This window comes from Vulpes lagopus, chromosome 2, assembly GCF_018345385.1.
Source record: "Vulpes lagopus strain Blue_001 chromosome 2, ASM1834538v1, whole genome shotgun sequence".
Taxonomy (NCBI): Eukaryota; Metazoa; Chordata; class Mammalia; order Carnivora; family Canidae; genus Vulpes; species Vulpes lagopus.
Window position 1 is genome coordinate 60,927,823 of NC_054825.1, and position 21,592 is coordinate 60,949,414.

Consider the following 21,592-nt stretch of genomic DNA (forward strand, 5'->3'; position numbering starts at 1 on the left):
ACAAAGTATCCCTTTCATTATCTTCCATACGGTAAAGAAAATATAAAAGGGACGCCTTTTATACTGTTACCTGTGTCTTTATATAGTCAGAGAATCTAATATTTAAAATTTTATATGAAAGAATTGCATAAATCTTTTCAAGACACAGGAAAGTCTGAAACAAAATGGTAGAAGTAAGAATAGAACCAAAGGGGAGAAAATGCCAAAAGTGAGGACAAGTGAAAAGAAGCCTAAGAATGGCTCCCAGTATTCAAAATTATAGAACCTTGAGATGATGAACCCTTGACAAAATTGGATAAGGTACACAGGAGTGGCTTGTTTGGGGGAAAAGATGATATATTTTTTTCTTCCCAAGTCTCCTGCTCCTAAACTGTCCTCTAAGATATTTTCAAGAAGCTTGAAATTTGTTTTAATGGCTGGCAAAAGTAAAAATTTTAAAATCCATAGGAAGCAAGTGGTTCATTGGTGCTTAAATTTCATGTAAATTCACTGTCCTTTTTTGCTTGCCTTTTTTTTTTTTTAAGAGATTTAATTTATTTTAGAGAGAGTAAGAGAGAGTAAGCAGTGAGAGAGGGGGAGGCAGAGAATCTGATAGACTCTTTCCAGAGCATGCAGCCCATGCCTCTGCTCTCTGGCTCTGAGATCAGAACCCCAATGGAAACCAAGAGTCAGACACCCAATGGAATGAGGCCAGCCAGGAATTTTGAACATGTAATTCCTGTAACTTATAAACTGAAGCTAGAGGAAGCAACCTGGAGAACGATCATCAAAACGGGAGTTAAGAGATCAGGATTTTAATCACAATTTTGCCACTAATCTAAGTGGCAATGGGGTTAAGTGTGTGGGTCTCCAGTTCCTCAAACATGCGGGATGAACTACATCACCTACAAGTTTACTTCCAGAGCTAAAGTTCTAAGTCTTAAGCAAATGTAAAATGTATCCCTGTAAATCCAAACTATCCTACAGCTGAGTTGCAGCCAAGCATTTGTCAGGTGAGTCATAGGGCCATTTCTTCCCAGGTCTTAAACCATGTAGTGAACCCTACCTCTGTGGGTTTTTTTTTTTTTTTTTTTTTTTTTTTTTGTAGCCTTACAGTTGACAAGATTTGGAGCACTACAATAGTTAAGGCCAAGCTCCCAGGACAGGACATGTGTATGGTCAGGAAATCTCCAAAACAGGAACACCAAATGATGTTCTGACAGCCTCCATCAGAACAAAAGTCAGGGCTGCTTTGGCCTGGGGACTTTGCCCTCCCTCCCTCCCTCCCTCCCTCCTCCTTCCTTCCTTCCTTCCTCCTTCCCTCCTTCCTTCCTTTTTTTTTTTTTTTTTAAAGATTTTATTTATTTATTTATTGATGAGAGGCAGAGACATAGGCAGAAGGAGAAGCAGGCTCCTCACACTCCTCACTGGATTCCCTGACCGGGGACCATGCCCTGAGCCCAAGGCAGGTGCTCAACCTCCACCGCTGAGCCAGCAGGTGTCCCTTTTATACTTTCTTTACCATAACTAACTTCATTCCTTCCCTCCCTCCTTCCCTCCCTCCCTCCTTCCCCCCTCCCTCCTTTCTTTCCTTCCCTCCCTCCCTCCTTCCTTCCCTCCCTCCCTCCTTCCCTCCCTTCTTTCCTTCCTTCCCTCCCTCCTTCCCTCCCTCCTTCCTTCCCTCCCTCCCTTCCCCCCTCCCTCCTTCCCTCCCTTCTTTCCTTCCCTTCCCTCCCTCCTTCCCACCTTCCTTCCCTCCTTCCTTCCCTCCCTCCTTCCCTCCTTCCCCCCTCCCTCCTTCCCTCCCTTCTTTCCTTCCCTTCCCTCCTTCCCTCCCTCCTTCCCTCCCTCCCTCCTTCCCCCCTCCCTCCTTTCTTTCCTTCCCTCCCTCCCTCCTTCCTTCCCTCCCTCCCTCCTTCCCTCCCTTCTTTCCTTCCTTCCCTCCCTCCTTCCCTCCCTCCTTCCTTCCCTCCCTCCCTTCCCCCCTCCCTCCTTCCCTCCCTTCTTTCCTTCCCTTCCCTCCCTCCTTCCCACCTTCCTTCCTTCCTTTTTTCCTTCGTCCTTTCCTTTCCCTTCCCTCTCTTTTTCTTTTTTTTGCATTCTCAGACGCAAGCCTCCTTTCTTAAAACGAAGCCCTATTTCTTCGGTGATTCACTCTGGCCAGGGGAAGCGACAAGGGCCAAAGAAGTCCTCCAGGCCTGCGCAGGTGGCCCGGGCAGGCAGGAGGCGAGCCCTCGAGGGGGTTGCGGGGGCGCGCCCGGGGCACGCTGGGAAGGCCGGGCGCCGCGGCCTGACCCGGAAGAGCTGGCGCGTGGTAACCCCGGCTTCCCTGGCAACCGAGCAGGTGCCAGCCCTACCCATCCGCATCCTCTGGGACAGCCACCGCCCGGGATGCCGCTGCTCGTTAGCGATTACAACTGGCAGCAGACGAAGACTGCGGTGTTTATCTCCGTGCCTCTGCGAGGCGTCTGCGTCAGGGACGCGGACGTGTTCTGCACGGAAAACTACCTGAAGGTAGGGGCTGCAGTTGGCCCGCCGCGTCCCGCGTCCCGCGCCCGTGGTCCGAGCCTCTGAGCGCTGCTGTGTGCATGCCTCGGCACAGGCGCGGCCTCGCAGATAAGCGTCCTAAAACTTAGTTCTTTTTTTTAAAACTGAATCCCATGAGGTGATACCTCATCCATAGACAGATGTCATCAGACCAGAGATTATTTTATCCACAATGTCCTCATATGCCTTGTGTATCTTTCGCGACCTCGAGTAAATTTATAACAGGCATTAAAAAAAAAAAAATGATTTTGGCCTCTGTCATTTTTTTTTTTTTAAAGCCTGTGTCTCTATTTTATGTAACTAAATTAACCTCTGTTTACCCTTTTCTGAATAGGTCAACTTTTCCCCATTTTTATTTGAAGTGTTTCTCTACGCGCCCATAGACGATGAAAACAGCAAAGCCAAGATTGGCAATGACACTATTGTATTCACCTTATACAAAAAAGAAGCGGCCATGTGGGAGACCCTTTCTGTTTCAGGTGGTAAGTTTTTTTTTTATTAAAAGATGTTCATCTGGTTGTGTTTTTTATATTTTATACCTTAAAATTTTTTTCCAAAACAATTGTTTCTCTTCTAGAAGAAAAAAATAGGAATGTGAGCATGATTTAAATAACATAGTGCTTCAGCTACCACTTAAATAACTTAAAGATTGAATAATTCAAAAGTTAGAGCACATTTATAATACTTCTCAAACATGTGGCCTTGTATCTTCAGAGGATAAAGCCTCTAGGTATGGTCTTTATTGAGCACTTATTTTGTATTAGGTAATCCTCAGAACAACCTATTCCTTAGATTACCCCCCACTACCCCATTGTTTTTTTGTTTTGTTTTGTTTTTTTAAGGTGAGGCTACTGAGGCACAGAAGGGTTGAATAATTGGCACAGGTCACACAACTACTAAGGGGCAGACTGGAACTGGAGCTTTAGCAGTTTGACTCTAGAGCAGTGGTTCTTAAACCTGGCTACATATATGAATCACCTACATAATTTTTATTTTTATTTCATTTTATAATTTTATTTATTTATTCATGAGAGATAGAGAGAGACACAGGCAGAGGGAGAAGCAGGCTCCATGCAGGGAACCTGATGCAGGACTTGATACCGGGACCCCAGGATCATGCCCTGGGCCTGAAGGCAGGCGCCAAACCGCTGAGCCACCCAGGGATCCCCCATAACTTTTAAATAAGACAGGTCTGAAACTTACCCTAGACCAATCGAGTCAGTTTCTGTGAGTGGGCAAAGCTTTCCAGGGATGTGCAAAGCTGAGGTCCCTGTACTCTGTACTCTTAATAAGTACTCTGTTGGCTCTGTGGGTCAGTAATTGCCCTCTATTGCTTTACCTCTATTTTCTTCTCCCTGTTCTAGTTGTCATATATTCTAGGGATTTATACCTATGGCCTAAATTTCTCTTAGGCCTCTGGCATTGAGTCTTGAGTAGGAACTACTGAGAATGGGAAGATTGCACAGTCATTCTTTTTGTTTTTAAGTAATCTCTACACCCAACATGGGGCTTGAACTCATGACACCGAGATCAAGAGTCACATACTCTTCTGACTGAGCTAGCTAGGCACCCTGCAGTCACAGTCATTCTTTATATTATTTCTTGATATCTTGCAGTGGAATTTAATTTTGGAATCCCCAAGACCAGGTAGAATTTTTCTCTAAAGTGAAAAAGTGATTTAGTGCCATTTTCAGCCCAGGGCCTGATCCTGGAGACTTAGGATGGAGTCCCACATCAGGCATGGAGCCTACTTCTCCCTCAGCCTGTGTCTCTGCCTCTCTCTATCTCTCTCTCTCTCTGTTCTCATGAATAAATACATCAAATATTTTCAAGTCTAGTATTCAGCTCAGGAAGTACTGGTTAAGATAGATTACCATAGCCAGACTACTTTAGCTCTTTAATCAGTTCCAGACTAACTTAAGAGTTTTTCAAAACCAAATTCTTGATGTCCTACTCACTCCTTCCTTTGTGATTCAGTAAGTCTGAGATGGGGACTAGGACTATGTCATAAAACTTACCCAGGGTGTTCTGACTTTTTACCTAAGATTTAAATGTAAACACTTTAATTTATTTCAACTCTTATTGATAAATTTTAAAGTAAGACAGGTCCAGAACCATCATCTACTATAATGGCTTATTTTAAGATAAACAGATTGGGAGTGGTGGGACCCCAGGTGATTCTGATGACTCACCAGGCTTGAGAACCACTGACTTAAGTGTGTGTGTGTGTGTGTGTGTGTGTGTGTGTGTGTGTATCTGTCTCCAGGAAACATTTAGTCTGCCAACATTTTAGGATATATAAAAAAAAATCATATCAGAGAACCTGTTACTTTTCCTTACATGACAGTTTCTTCTATGTCAAATTTCCTTCTTAACCTCTTTGGCCATCTTTTCCAGGAGAGGGAATGGTATTTTTGTTCTTAATCATGATCTCCCTCTCTGGTTTATATATCTGCCTCTAATGCATACCTGCTTGATTCTTCTCTCATGGTAATATGATCATCCATTCCAAATTCTGACCACTTAAACCAAGGTGTAACAATTTTTTTCTGTGGAGGACCAGATAGTATTTTGAATATTATGAGCCACATGGTCATAATTACTTAGTTCTGCTATGGTAGCACAAAAGTAGCCAATAAACAATACATATTTATTGATACCAAAATTTGAATTTTATCTAATTTTTATGTCACAAGATATTATTTTGATTTTTCAACTATTTAAAAATATAAAAATTATTCTTAGCTTATGTGCTTGAGGAAAATAGGCAGCAGGTTATATTTGGCTATAGTTTGCCAACCTCTGATTTAGACTAAAACAGCCTTAAAACTAGCTTATGTAATAAGTATTGAACATTGATTACTTCAAAAACCAGGCTTGAGATTCCTTTAGAAATCAAACTCAGTTACACATGCAATTCAGTGAAATTATTTAACAATATTATTTTTCATGTACAGTATGTGGAACTCTAGTCTATATACCTAGCCATCCTCATTTTTCAAAACATATTTGCTTAATTTTTTTCCTGAAATTTTTTCTTGATATACTTTTCATTTCTTTTAGATGTGAAAGTAGGTTCTTTTAGTTATCTTTGCCCCTGAAGCTGGTCCAATTGTCTGCTACTTTGTTATTAAACAGGATGAGGGCTGGGAAAGGCTTCAGACTTAATTCCAGTCTTAAGTCCTAGCCAAGATTTTTGAATGAGTAAAAATTCCATGCTTTTTTTTCTTTTTAAGACAATTTCTTTGAAAATTAAAAATCCATACTTTTTAACTGCTAACTGAAATTTAGCATTCTCAACAACAGTTACCAACAAATATCACAAGTACATTTGTATCACAAGTACATTTATCTTTTATACTCACTACTTTGATACTATAGTATTTATTACATTTGTTGCTATATATTATTTAATGCATTAATGAAGAAGTATATATATTTATGTGATATTGTAGATCACAAAAAAAACCTCATCTCTTCTAGGAGACTTCATAGAGATGACTTATTATGATTCAGTTTATAAGCAAATAGCTCTGGTTGCTTGACAAAGAAGGATAAATATAGACTCTTTCCCTCCATACTGTCCCCTCCCCCTCTCTTTACTGTTTCCCCCCTCTCATTTCACTACTTGCTCTCTCCCTTCTATGGCCCTCACCCTGTCCTAATCATCCCTTATTCATCCTCTCTCTTGTTCCCACTTTTTCTCATTCTCATTCATGTTTTCTCTCTTTCTCTCTCATTCTCTCCCTCTGTAGTAATTAATTGCTGTTATAATTGCTTGCTTACTTCTTAATGTTAGCTTCTTGGCCAGTTTAATATTGAGAAAGGTTTTCATTTCTCCATGTGAAGTTGGGTACCCCCCCACACACAGTCTCATCCTGCATCAGTATGTTAAGCAGTCTTCTTGTAAGTCAAACATTCATCAAAATCCTAACTTAGTGATATTTCTTATTTTAGTTGACAAAGAGATGATGCAAAGAATAAGGGAGAAATCTATTTTACAAGCACAAAAAAGAGCAAAAGAAGCTACAGAAGCAAAAGCTACAGCAAGACGAGAAGATCAAAAATATGCACTAAATGTTATGATGAAGGTAAATAGCAGATTGATAGGAAAGTCCTCTAATTAAAGAGATAATAGTAAACTGTGTAAGGATAATTTATTCCAACCACTGTACTTCTTCACCTCTTTATTCAGACTTTGGTTATAGGACTTACTGTGTTAGGCTATCTACTACTTACATGTGTGAAAATCTGATGAAAATGAAGAGTATAAAGGTTGAACAATAGATTGTTTTAGGGAGAATGTTCTGTTTCAAAGGGAGTAAAAATATTATAATTTTCTATGGTAAAAGTGTTTTACTTCTTCTTAAATTTTGTAATAATGGACATTATTTAAAACAAGATCCTAGTTAAACACTAAATATTGATATTAATATCTGTCTAATTGTTGAGGCTTCAAAGTTAAAGCTTTTTTAAAGAAAGATTTATTTATTTATTTTAGAGAGACAGAGCGCAGACAAGCAAGAGGAGGGGCAGAAGCAGGAGAGAATCACAAGCAGGCTCTTACTCCCTGCTGAGCTTGGAGCCTAATGTGGGGCTTGATCTCACACCTTGAGCCAGAATCAGGAGTTGGCCACTTAACCAGCTGAGCTACCTCAAGTTAAAGCTTTAATCAGCAATATATTTTTTGAGGATAATTCACTTACCAAGCAATTTACCTATGTAAAGTTTACAATTCATTAGTTTATAACTAATATTTAGAGATGTGCGTCCATTACAATATTGGGGGATATTTTCATCACGCCAAAAAGAAACCATGTGCCCTTTAAGAGTCACTCCATTTCTCCCATTCACTCCAGCCCCAGGCAACCATTAATCCCACTTTTTTTCTTTATAGATTTACCTATTCTGATTAATTTTTACAAGTAATTTCTTATCTCATATTCTCATTTTGACATATTGAAATGATTAAAGAATCTATAACTGACATTTCCTCAAGAGCTCAGTGTTCATTTTGCAATTAACTTTATTCGATTAATTTGAATTTAAAAGATTAGGGTTTAAGTAATAAAGAGGACTTGACTCATCCAGCAGGAAAAGTTCAGAGATAAAGCAGTGATCAGATATAGTTAAAACAAGGCTCTGATTCCATGTCTCTGCATCATCCTTTAGCACTGCCTTTTCTTTGTGTCTGCTCATCCTTAGGTTGATAGTGAGATGATCCGCGTCTGCATATAACAAGGCCCAGTGGAAGACAGGCTCCCTTGTAAGCCCCACAAAACAATTGCTTTAGATGTTGTAAAATGATACTAAAATTTGAACACATTGCAACACATATTCAAGTGAATCTTGAAGTCTTTGTTGCTTACCACTTGGTTTATAGCATCAGCTTTTTGGTGTCTTTGTGCTGATCTATCATTCGTTCACTTTAGAGTCATTTATTGAATACTGTGAAAGGTGTTGCTATGAGTTGAACAAGTCAGTTTTCACTTTCAGTTTATTGAATACTGTGAAAGGTGTTGCTATGAGTTGAACAAGTCAGTCTTCACTTTCAGTTTACTCATGATATACAGAAGACGACAGACAAGAAAAAAGAGATTACATCATAGGATGCATGAGAAGTCATGGGAGGATAAAAAGAGAACACTGAAAAAAGACTGGTATCTCAGTCTGAGAGTATAGGCAGGAAATATGAGGCAGTGTTGTTTATGCTGAGTATTGGAGAATGAGTCACAGGTATCTGAGGAATAAATGGAAAAATTACAGACAGCTTGGATAAATCCATGACAGAACATGGCCCAATGAGGCAAGATTTGTTGGTCAGAAATAAAATCTTAATATTTTGAAAATTTTTCTGAAGGTAATAGGAACTCTCTAGGGATTTTTCAGCAAGACTATCAAATTAATTGGGTTTGTATGTTGCAAAAGCTCATTCTGGCTAATGAGCATGAAGTGGTTGCCAGGGTGGAGGCAGAGCTTTTGTATTGTAAGATGGAAAGAACCTGAGTGTATTTATATATTGAAGGAAGCTAGTAAAGAGGGAGAAGTTGATAATACAACCAAGGGAGGGGATTGATGGTGATGGAACAGGGTGGGATGAAGGTTGGAACAGCTGAAAAAAATTAGTCTTAGCTAAGAGTGGGATATTTTATCTTTGGACACTAGAGGGCAGAAATAATGAATAACAGGATTTGGAAAATTCTTAAGGACACATAGTTAAAAGAAGCCTTTGTTTTCAGGATGAAGGAAGCAAGAGGGAAAGATTGAGATGAAGGTATAGGTTTTGAAGTGATTAATGAAAGTTTGAAATACTGATGCCAGGCTAATCATCTGAAGCAGGCTCTCTTTGACAATTTTGACTGCTATGGCCTGCTTTTTCTCTTCTTTCCTGTTTTAGAGATTGCCCTCTTCTGAGTTTTCTTTTTGTTTTCTTCTTCAGGGGAAGTACTACTTCACTTTTGTCCTCTAAGCTTTTAATCTAGGTAAATTGAATTTGAAGTGCTTTCTTCTACTGTCATTTTCCTGAAGTTGAAACCAGAAATCTCAAAGTATGAAACAACTTTGCCTACTCGTGCAGATGAGGTATGAATTGCTTTCTGTAATTGTCTGGGTTTTACTATAGGGCCTTAAAATGTTATCAGTGAACCAGATGCCCTGTTTATTGGAAATGTGTACAATGTACAAAAACACCACAAGGAACTGCTTGGATCTTTTTTATTCTATTTTTTAATAGTAACGGTCATATTGCTAGCATTTTTTGTGTCTCCCAGGCCCCCCCTTTTTTTTTCTGTGTCTTCTTCCCTTTCAGTGTACCTCAGCACCTTGTTGACCCTATTGACTCTCTCACAATCCTGATTCTTGGTTGTTACATTTAGCATTTTCCCTATAAACCATTCTTAGGACTCTGTGCTTTTGGTATCTCCTGTTCTTTTTTTTTTAATATTTTATTTATTTATTCATGAGATACACAGAGAGAGGGAGAGAGAGGCAGACACAGGCAGAGGGAGAAACAGGCTCCATGCAGAGAGCCCGACATCGGACTCTATCCTAGGTCTCCAGGATCATGCCCTGGGCTGAAGGCAGATGCTGAACCGCTGAACCACCCAGGGATCCCCAGCATCTCCTGTTCTAACTTCTTTGGTCTACTCTTTATATGTGAAATCTTCATTCTCTTACTTTGTTATTAACAGTTATTAGCATCATAAGACACTTAATTATGCTGTTAGTATACCCAGTCTTTGTATCACTGTTCCTTTTGAATTTTACTTTTCTTCTTTATTAGCTTTGATATTTCTTATTGAGAAGTTTTACAGACCAAATACACTTTTTTTTGTTTGTTATTCCTTCAAAGTGCTGCCATGGTGGCTCTTATTTTAAGTATTTTGTTTTTTAGTTTTATTGAGGTATAATTGGCATAAATTGTAATATATTTAAAGTGTATAATGTGAAATTTGATATACATATATTTTGTTAAAGGAATCCCATAGTTAATTAATACATACGTCACTTCATATAGTTACCCTTACATTAGATCTCACCACTTTTAGCTAAAAATTTGTACCCTGTTACAACTTCTTTCCCTTTACCCTGCCTCCTAGCCCCTGGCTACCACCATTCTGTTCTTTGTTTCTATGAGTTCAACTTAAAAAAGAAATTCTAGGGGAGCTGGGTGGCTCAGTGGTTTGGCGCCGCTTTCAGCCCAGGGCATGATCCATGTCGGGTTCCCTGCATGGAGCCTGCTTCTCCCTCTGCCTGTGTCTCTGCCTCTCTCAGTCCCTCTCTGTGTCTCTCATGAATAAATGAATAAAATATTTTTTTTTAAAAAAATTCTACATGTGATACCATGTAGTATTTCATATAAACCATGCATATGTTATATAAAGTATATACATAGTATATATAGGTGTATGTATACATAATGAACATAATGACTGTATGTGTGTGTGTATACATATATATCACATTTTCTTTAACCATTCACCCATCAATGAACACTTAAAATTGTTTCTGTAGAGATGCCTGGGTGGCTCAGTCAGTTAAGCATCTGACTTCTGCTCAGGCCGTGATCTTGGGGTCCTGGGATTGAGCCTTGAATTGGGCTCCCTCTCCCTCTGCCGCTCCCCCCTCAAATAAATAAAATCTTCTAAAAATATATTTTTTTTATTTTTTATTTAAATTCAATTAGCCTACATATAGTAGTTTCCAATGTAATGTTCAATAATTCATCAGTTTTGTCTAACACCCAGTGCTCATCTCATCATGTGCCCTCCTTAATGCCCATCACCCAATTACCCTATCCCCCCATTTACCTCCCCTCCATCAACCCTCAGTTTGTTTCCTATAGTTAAGAGTCTTTCATGGTTTTTCTCCCTCTCTGATGACATTTAGTTTTCATTCCCTTACCCTATGATCCTCTATGCTGTTTCTTATATCTCACATATGAGTGAAACCATATGATAACTGTCTTTCTCTGACTGACTTATTTCACTCAGCGTAATACCCTCCCTCTTCCTCTGCCCCTCTCCTCTCTCAAATAAATAAATACAATCTTTTTAAAAAAGTTTGCTTCTCTATCTTGCTATCATGAATAATACTACAGTGAACATGGTATGATAGTATAGACATTTCTTGGAGATAGTGGGTTTTTTTTTTCGAATATATACACTTACTTGTCATTTATATATCTTCTTTGGAATATGACTAGACAGATCCTTTTTTTTTTTTTTTTTATGATAGTCATACAGAGAGAGAGAGGCAGAGACACAGGCAGAGGGAGAAGCAGGCTCCATGCACCGGGAGCCTGATGTGGGATTCGATCCCGGGTCTCCAGGATCGCGCCCTGGGCCAAAGGCAGGCGCCAAACCGCTGCGCCACCCAGGGATCCCAAGATCCTTGATCCATTTAAATGTTTTTATTTATTTTCTTGCTACTGAATTATATGAATTTTTCTATATTTTGCATATTAACCCCTTACTGGCTAGTGGCTTGCAGATATTTTTCCCATTCTGTACATTATCTTTTCATTTGTTGATGTTTTCTTTGCTGTGCAGAAGCTCTTAAGATGTTGTTTCAACTTTTTTCTTTTGTTGTCTTTCCTTTAGTGTCAAGACTAAAAAATCATTGCCAAACGAATATCAAGGAATTTACCATCTATGTTTTTTTTTTTTTTTCCATCTATGTTTTCTTATAGAAGTTTTAGGTTTCAGATCTTACATTCAAGTCTTTAATCCATTTTGAGTTTGTTTTTGTACATGGTGTAAGGCAGGGATCCAGTTTCATTCTTCTGTATGTGAATATCCATTTTTTTCTAGCACCATTTATTAGACAGACTTTCCTTTCATCATTGTACATTTTTAGTGCTTTTGTCAAAAATTAATTGATCATACATGCACAGGTTTATTTCCGGGCTCTCTAGTATGTTTCATTGATCTGTGTGTCTGTTTTCATGGCAATACCATACTGTTTTAATTACTATAGCTTTGTAATACAGTATGAAATCAGAAAATATGATACCTCCAGCTTTGTTCTTCTTGCTCAAGATTCCTTTAACTAGTTACAATCTGTTTTTGGTTCCATACAAATTTTAGGATTGTTTTTTTCTATTTCTGTGAAAAATGACATTGGAATTTTGATAGGGGTTGCATTGACTCTGTAGATCACTTTGGGTAGTATGGACATTTTAACAATATTACTTTTTCCAGTCCGTCAACATGGAATATTTTTACATTTATCTGTGTCTTCTTCAGTTTCTTTCAGCAATGTTTTATAGTTTTTAGAGTACAGGTCATTCATTTCTTTGGTTAAATTTGTTCCTAAGTATTTTATTTTTTGATGCTATTGTGAATCAGATTTTCTTCTTAATTTTTCTTTCTGATAGTTTGTTATTAAAAACTATCAGAATTAGATATTTGTTTGTTATTATTAGAAACTAGTAGAATTGCAACTGATTTTTTTATATTGATTTTGTGTCCTGAAACTTTACTGGATTTGCTTATTAGTGCTGACAGGATTTTTTTTTTTTCCTTTTGAGTCTTTAGAGTTTTCTATGTATGTCACTTGCAAATACAGATGCTTTTATGTCTTCCTTTTCAATCTGCATGACTTTTATTTCCTTCTCATGCTGAATTGTTCTAGCTTAGACTTTAGTATTGTGTTGAGTGGAGATGGTGAGAGTGCGTATTCTTGTCTTGTTCCTGATCATAGAGGAAAAGCTTTTAGCTTCTCACCATTGATTATGATGTTAGCTATGGGTTTGTCATATATGGCCATTATTATGTTGAGATATGTTCCATATAGACCTAATTTGTTGAGTTTCTTTTTATCATGGAAGGATGTTGAATTTTGTTAAGTGCTTTTTCTATATTGATTAAAGTGATCATATGATTTTAACCCTTCATTTTTTTAGATTGGTATATGACATTGATTGATTTGCATATATTCGAACCATCCTACATCCAGGGGATGAATCGCATTTGATCATGGTGCATAATCCTTTCAATCAATGTACTGTTGAATTCACTTTGCAAATATTTTGTTGAGAATTTTTACATGTATATTCATCAGGGATATTGGCCTACTGTATTTTTTTCTTGTAGTATCCTTATTTGACTTTGGCACCAAGGTAATGCTGGCCTCATAAAATGAATATGGGAGTGTTCCCCACTCTTTAGTGTTGGAAGATTTTTAAAAAATGATACGTATTAGTTCTTTCTTAAATATTTGGTGGAATTTACCATTGAAGCCATCTCATTCTGGACTTCTCTTTGTTGGGAGGTTTTTTACGACTGATTCAGTCTCTACTTATAATTGGTCTGTTTAGATTTTCTCTTCATCATTCAGTTTTTGTAGGTTGTACATTTCTACAAATTTATCCATTTCTTTTGTGTTTTCTAATTTGTTATATCATATTCTTGGTGGTTTCTTCTGATCCTTAGTATTTCTCTGTTATCAGTTGTGATGTCTCCTCTTTTATTTCTGATTTTGCTTTTTGAGCCTCCTCTTTCCTTAGTTTAGCTTAAGAGTTGTCAATTTTATTTATCTTTTCAAAGAAGCAGCTCTTAGTTTCACTGATATTTTCTGTTGTCGTTCTTGTCCTACTTCACTTATTTCAGCTTTGATTTTTATTATTTTTTTCCTTCTCCTAATTTTGGGTTTAATCCACTTTTTCTAGTTCCTTAACATATAAAGTTGGGTTATTTATTTAAGATCCTTTTTTTTTTCTTAAGGTAGAGGTTTATCAGTATAAAGTTCCCTTTTATAAATAGTTTTTCCTTCATCACATAAATTTTGGTATTTTGTGTTTTCATTTTCATTTGTTTCAATATACGTTTTGATTTCCCTTTTATTTTCTTCTCCGACCCATTCGTTGTTCAGGAGAATGTTGTTTAATCTCCATATATTTGTGAATTTTCATTTTCCTCATTGCTGATTTCTACTTTTATGGCATTGTGGTCAGAAAAGATGCTTGAGATGATGAATAGTCTTAAAATTTTAAAGACTTTTTGGTCTAACATATAATCTGTTTTGGATAGTAGCCATCTTAGAAGGTGTGAGATGTCATTTCATTGTGGCTTTGATTTGCTCCTCAATGCTATTTTAATTTGAAATGTATCTTTGAAACCCACCTGTTACCTTCATTTTTATCTCTGAGATTAAAACCTAAGCTGAAACCAAGAGTCAGATGCTTCATTGACTGTGCCACCCAGGTGCCCCATTTTTCCTACATTTAATTTCTTTTTGCTCTAATAGGAATGTACTAATTTTATGTGTAAATCTAACAAATTTCTAAGCATGTGAGAAATTAACTTTACTCATTAATGTGGTAACATTAGAAAAGGCAGTATTCTCTAAAACTGCCTTTCTTATATATGCATTTTGTCAATTATGCTGACCTACTTCCTTTTTGTCTAAGTATATTCCAGGTTCACAGCATTTGTATAGAAGTAGACTTTTAGCAATCCTACATATGTCCACTTTTACTTCAAGCTTTTTCATCTTTTCCAGAGGCATGGTTAAAATTAATTAATTAATTAATTAATTAATTCTACCCATTAGGGTATTTGTTGGCTTTCAAAAGAACAGAGTGTAGAAGAAAAAATACTTTTATTTAGAGAAAAATTGAAAGAACTGAAGTTGTTGAATGGTTCCTGTCTTCTCAACAGCAAAATCGGTTGAGATGGAAGTAGCAGAATGCAATTAGGCATCTCTAAAAAGGAAATTGCAAAAGTCAATTATCAGAGACAAATAAAATTATTACTGAGAACCAAGGATGAGATAAAGGGCAGGATACAAAAATATATTAACTCATTTTCAGTAGTCCAAACCTGGTTTGAGAAGCAGTTTTCCTTCTCTTCCTCAATTCTGTCATTGTTTCATTTCTTGAATTTTTTTAAAGTATTTATTCTTTTTTTTTTAAAGATTTTATTTATTTATTCATGAGAGACAGAGAGAGAGAGAGAGAGAGAGGCAGAGACACAGGCAGAGGGAGAAAGAAGCAGGCTCCATGCAGGGAGCCTGACATGGGACTCAATCCGGGGTCTCCAGGATCACACCCTGGGCTGAAGGCGGCGCTAAACCGCTGAGCCACCGGGGCTGCCCTAAAGTATTTATTCTTAAGTAATCTCCATACCCAGCATGGAGCTCAGACTCACAACCTGGAAATCATGAGTCCTGTGCTCTACTGACTGAGCCAGTGAGGCACCTTTGTTCCTTGAATATGAAGGCTAGTCAAAGGGGAACTTTGTAAAATACATAACATTAAATACATTAGTACTGTCTCTGTGTATAGTAAACTTGGGTACTGGCTTAAGGAAAATTTCTCCATCAGTAAGCTGAAACTGAATCTTTAAAAGGTACCAAACAATCATGACAAGGTTGTGAAATTATATAGTGTAAAAACAGATTTTTCTACTACATAATAACTTCCATTGAAGGAGAGAGAGAACCAACTAGTGTAATGAGAGTTTGCTTTTATCCTTGTGTACATGTGTAGTTTCCAAGTTACTTACAAATTCTTAGGCTTTTATAGTAAGTTCAGATGTCAATTTAATGAAGTAAATTTAAGGAGACAATAACTGGGCAGCCCGGGTGGCTCAGCGGTTTAGCACCGCCTTCACCCCAGGGTGTGATCCTGGAAACCCTGGATCGAGTCCCATGTCAGGCTCCCTGCATGGAGTCTGCTTCTCCCTTTGCCTGTGTCTGTGCCTCTCTCTCTGTGTCTCTCATGAATAAATAATAAAAAAATAAAATAAATGAATAAAGGGAGAATAACCTATGTCCAGATTTGTTGGAAAGCTGAACAAATTCCTCTCAGTAATTCATGAGTTTTATTTTTGGTTTGTGAATTAATTAGCCATTGGCTCTCCTTATAGCTCTTACTGTTTTCTTTGGGCCCCTTTCACCTATTTTGAAAATCTGCCAAAGGGAAAAGAGAAGTGTCTCAGTTGGCTCAGGCTATCATAACAAAAAATGACAGAGTGAGTGACTTAAGTGACAGAAATTTATTTCCTCAGTTCTGGAGGCTGGGAAGGCCAAGATCTAGGTGTGGGCCAATTCACTTTCTCATGAGGACTCTTTTTCTGACTTACAGATGACTGCCTACACACTGCATTCTTACAAAGTGGAGAGAGAGAGAGAGCTCTGGTGTCTATTTCTTATAAGGACACTAATGCTGTTGTATTAGGACCCCACCCTTATGGTCTCATTTAACCTTAGGCCTTATCTCCAAATATTGTCAGATCTGACGGTTAGGACTTCAACATGTAGATTTGGGGACCATGATTTAGTTCACAGTGGGAAGAGAAGTAAAATAAAAATCAATTTTGTTACATTTTAGCTTTGGCTGTAACAGATGCTTATATCATTCTTAAACATCAGATTCTCATTTCCATAGAACACAAACAACTACGTAATTTCAGAAGTTTACAACTTCCAAGAAAAATTTAAAAACTATATTTATTAAACTTTAGACTGAATTAGTATTTTAATTTTCTTTCTTAAGGGAATTCATTGTTAGAAGTATATACAGCTACATGTGTATGATAATACTTTATGGTATTCTTACCTGGGCCACCTGGGTGCCTCAGTTGGTTAAGCATCCATCTCTTAATTTTGGCTCAGGTCATGATCTCTCAGTCATGGGCTCAAGCCTGGAGTCGGGCATTTTTGCACATTGTCTATTTTTTCCATTAGAATTCTTAACATATTAAACAGTTATTTTAAATTTCATGTCTGATCATTCTGTGTTATATCTTGAATCTGGTTCTGTTGATTATTGTCTTTCTATGTTGTGTTTTTCTTGCCTCTTGACATGTCTTGAAATTTTTTTGTTGAAAGCTAGATGTGTATTAGGTGGTAGAAACTGAGGTTATTAGGTTGTTGGGGTATAGATTTATTTTAATGTGGCTGCTATGTTTAATGTTAGCTGTGGCTGTAGATATGAGAGGCTTTAAAGGCCTCTAGTGCCTTTTTTTTTTTTTTTAAACTCCTTTGACTCCTGTCTTCTTCAACTGTTCCTCCTCTGAGGGAGTCTTTATTGTAAAATTCTCTTATATAATATACTCTCATTATCCTAGAACACTTTTGGTGTGGTAGTACATTATAAGGGAGGGGAAGCGTCCATAATCTTTCAACTCAATATCACTTTTTGGGGGGGCCTATATCTTGGGGCTGTGATCTTTACAAGTTTTCCCCCCGGTGAGGCAGCTTTTCCCCACTGTCTCCTATTCCCTTCCTTGGCTGTAGTGCCAAGGTTTATTTTCTTGAATCCCTGACTATTAACTATTTTCTTCTTTCCTTAGGTGGGGGACAGGAAGTCTGGAGAAGACTGGAGTGGGAGAGATTCTTTTCCCCCAGCAGGGATAAGGGACTTCTGCTCTGGCAGCGTCCTTTTTTTCTGGATAGTAGGTCTTTAAGGAGAATGCTCTGGATATTTCTGTAAATCACAATGATTATTCTTCCCCTCCCTTTGCCAGAGACTCAAAGTTATCCTATCCAGAGCTTCACCATTGTAGCCTAATGAGGTTTCTGGAGGTGAAGCCCACAAAAATATGGGGGCACTCCTTAAGACTGGGGCCTCAAAGAGTTTATCCTTCTCCTACTAGTCCACCCTTAGGCTCCAGTATTTTGTCAAAATTACCATTTAAGTGTTCCTACTAGTTTATGGCTCGTTACTTTTGCTACAGGCAAGCAGATCCTTGTCTTTTTGGATACACCTTTCTCTCCAGATTTCAAGGTAGCTGTTTGCCCTGCAACTTTCTTCTCTGATGAGTCCAAGAACTCTAGTTTTCAGTTTGTCTTTTTTTGTTGTTGCAAAGATTGGAGTGACAACGTCTAAGCTTCTTGCATGTCAAAGCTGAAACTAGAGCTCCTTTATAATATATATATTCAGGTTGTTATAATACTTAAATGGTTGCTAGATGTATCTTTAAGTTATAATAATCTATTTCAGGTAAACACTGACTCAATTCCAATAAGACATAGCAACTTTGCTCTAATACAACACTATTATCACTATTATCTTTGGGCTGCTTTGCCATTCATGTATATATATTTGTTATAACTCAACAACACCTGTTATAATTTTACTTTAAAAATTAGCGCTTTTAAAAAAATCACAGGTTTTTAAAGAAATAAAGAGGAGTAAAGGCAAAAAACTCTGTATTGTCTTTTCTTTTCTTGATTAAACAATGTAATATACTATCAGCAGTCCTCTTTTCCCCCCTCATGATTTGTTTGTTTTATAACTGGGAATTTATATCTTTTAGCCCCTTTTACTCATTTCTCCCAACCCAGCATTCCATGCCTGGCAACCAGCAGTTTGTTCATGGTATCTATGAGCTTAGGATTTTTTTTGTTTTATTTTTTTTTAATTTTTATTTATTTATTATAGTCACACACAGAGAGAGGCAGAGACACAGGCAGAGGGAGAAGCAGGCTTCATGCACCGGGAGCCCGACATGGGATTTGATCCCGGGTCTCCAGGATCGTGCCCTGGGCCAAAGGCAGGCGCCAAACTGCTGTGCCACCCAGGGATCCCGGATTTTTCTGTTTTAGATTCGATATATAAATGAGATCGGATGATATTTGTCTTTCTCTGTTTTGTTTCACTTAGCATAATGCCCTCAAGATCCATCCATGTTGTTGTAAATGACAGGATTTCATTCTTTTTTGTGGCTAAACAATATCCTATTGTGTTTATATTCTGAATTTTCTTTATCTATTCATCCTTTGGTAAATATTTAGGTTGTTTCCATGTCTTGGCTACTGTAAATGATGCTGCAGTAAAGCTGGGGCAGTGCATATATCTTTTGAATATGTGTTTTCCTTTTCTTTGGAAGTAAAGTTACTGGATCATATGGTAGTTCTACTGTTTATTTTTTATTTTTTTTCCCCGCCCCCGCCCCCCCTACTGTTTATTTTTTGAAGAACCTCCATATGGTTTTCCATAGTGGTTGCACCAATTTACACTCCCCCCAACGGTGCACAAGAGTTCTCATTTCTCTGTATCCTCACCAACACTTGTTATTTCTTTTCTTTTTGGTTTAGCCATTCTAACAGGTGTGAGGTGATATCTCACTGAGGTTTTGATTTGCATTTCCCTGGTAATTAGTGATGTGAGCATCTTTTCATGTACTTGTTGGCCACCTGTATGTCTTCTTTAGTAAAATGTCTATTTGGATCTTCTCTGTTCATTTTTTAATTGAATAGTTTGTATTTTTGGTGTTGAGTTGCATGAGTTCTTTATATATTTTGGATATTAGCCCCTTATCAGATATTTTAATTTGCAAATATTTTCTTTCATTCGACAGGTTACTCTTTCATTTTGTTGATGGTTTCCTTTGCTATAAAAGCTTCTTAGTTTGATATCCCCATTGTTTATATTTTTGCTTTTCTCATCTTTGCTTTTAATGTCAAATCCAAAAAACATCAAGACCAATTATCAAGAAATTTACTGCCTATGTTTTCTTATAGGAGTTTTATGATTTTAGATCCTACATTCAAGTTTTTAATCCATATTGAGTTAAATTATGTGTTTGGTGTAAGATAGTGGTCCAATTTTATTCTTTTGCATGCAGATATCTAGTCTTCCCAATATCATTTGTGAAGAGATTGTCCTTTCTCCATTATATATTTTGGTTTCTTTGTCTTAAATTAATTGGCCATATATGTATCAGCTTATTTCTGGGCTTTCTATTCTATGCCATTATCTATCTCTTTTTATGCTGATACCATACTTTTAAGTTTCAGTTACTATAGCTTTGTAAAATAGCTTGAAATCTGGGGGCTTGATGCCTCTAGCTTTGTTCTTTATCAAGATTGTTTGGTTATTCAGGGTCTTACATGGTTCTGTGCAAATTTACTATTGTTTTTTTCAATTTCTGTGAAAAATGCCATTGGAATTTCAGAGATTTCATTGAATTTATAGATTGCTTTGTGTGGTATGGACACTTTAACAATATTAATTCTTCTAATTCATGAGCATGGAATATTCCATTTATTTGTGTCTTCTCTAATTTCTTTCATTAATGCATTAATGTCTTATGGTTTTCAACATACAAGTCTTTTACCTCCTTGGTTAAATTTATTTTTAGGTATTTTATTCTTTTGATGTAATTGTAAATGGGATTGCTTTCTTTTTCTTTCTGAAAGCTCATTATTAGTATACAGAAATGCAGCAGATTTTTTTTTAACATTGATTTTATATCCTGCAACTTTACTGAATTTGTTTAACAGTTTTTTGGTGGAATCTTTAGGGTTTTCTTTTTTTTAAGATTTTATTTATTCATCAGACACACGCGCGCGCGCACACACACACACACACACAGAGGCAGAGACACAGGCAAAGGGAGAAGCAGGCTCCATGCAGGGAGCCCGATGTGGGACTTGATCCTGGGACTCCAGGATCATGCCCTGGGCCAAAGGCAGGCGCTAAACCACTGGGCCACCCAGGGATCCCCTCTTTAGGGTTTTCTACATATAATATCATTTCTGCTGCAAATAGTGACAGTTTTACTTCTTCCTTTCTGATTTGGATGTCTTATATCTCTTGCTTTGACTAGGGACTTCTAATACTGTATTGAATTATAAGTGGTGAAAGTTTGTATTCTTGTTTTGTTCCTGATCTTAGAGGAAAAGCTTTTAGCTTTTCACCATTGAGTGTGATGTTAGCTGGGAGCTTGTCATATATGGGGTTTCTTACACTGAGGTATGTCACCTCTGTACCCACTTTGAGAGTTTTTATCATAAATGGATGTTGAATTGTATTGTCTTTTTAAACTTCTTCTTAAATTGTGATATAATATACATTACATAAAATTTATTATTTTATTCCTTAATTGTTCAGTTCAGTGGCTTTAAATACATTAATGTTGTGCTACTTTCATCACCATCCATTACCAGAGCTTTGTTCATGTTACAAAAGTAAAACACTGTGCCCATTAAACAATAATAACTCCCCATTCCCACCTTCCCTCAGACCCCCACTTTACTTTCTGTTTCTATGATGACTACCTTAGGTACCTCATGTAACTGAAATCATACCATATTTGTTCTTTCGTGACTGGCTTATTTCATTTAGCATAATGTCTTCAAGTTTATTACATAATAGCATGAGCTTGTGTCAGAATTCTCTTCCATTTTAAGGCTGAATAATGGTCTATTTATATACCACATTTTGTTTATCCATTTGTATTGTTTCTTATATTTATGGACATATTTACCATTTCCCATGCTCTTCATTCCTTCTTATGGATCTAAGTTAGTGTCTGGTGCCCGTTTCCTTTCAGCCTGAAGAACTTCCTTTAGTATATCTTGCAAGGCAGGTTTGCTAACAATGGTTTATTTAACTTGGAATATGTTTATTTCATCTTCATTTATGAAGAATGGTTTTGCTGAACATAGAATTCATAGTTTATATATTTTTTCCATCAGTATATCGAACATGGCATTTAACTGTCTTCTGTCTTCCATTGTTTCTAATTTGGAATCAGGCTTGTTTGGATTGTCATTTCCTATATATGATGAACCTTCTTTCTCTTGCTACTTTCAAGATTTTCTTCTTTGTTTG

General features: G+C 37.2%; 1 protein-coding gene across 2 annotated transcripts in view; it reads left to right on the plus strand.

Moving 5' to 3' along the window:
* Positions 1-2,318: 2,318 nt before the first annotated feature.
* DNAAF4 (dynein axonemal assembly factor 4) overlaps positions 2,319-21,592 on the plus strand; it is a 66,582-nt gene continuing 47,308 nt past the window's right edge. For both annotated transcript variants that reach the window (XM_041738943.1, XM_041738933.1), the window contains exons 1-3: positions 2,319-2,493; positions 2,861-3,008; positions 6,484-6,617. In XM_041738943.1, the coding sequence (XP_041594877.1) occupies positions 2,371-2,493; positions 2,861-3,008; positions 6,484-6,617 (405 nt within the window). In that variant the 5' untranslated portion in view covers positions 2,319-2,370. The remainder of the gene's footprint in view (positions 2,494-2,860; positions 3,009-6,483; positions 6,618-21,592) is intronic.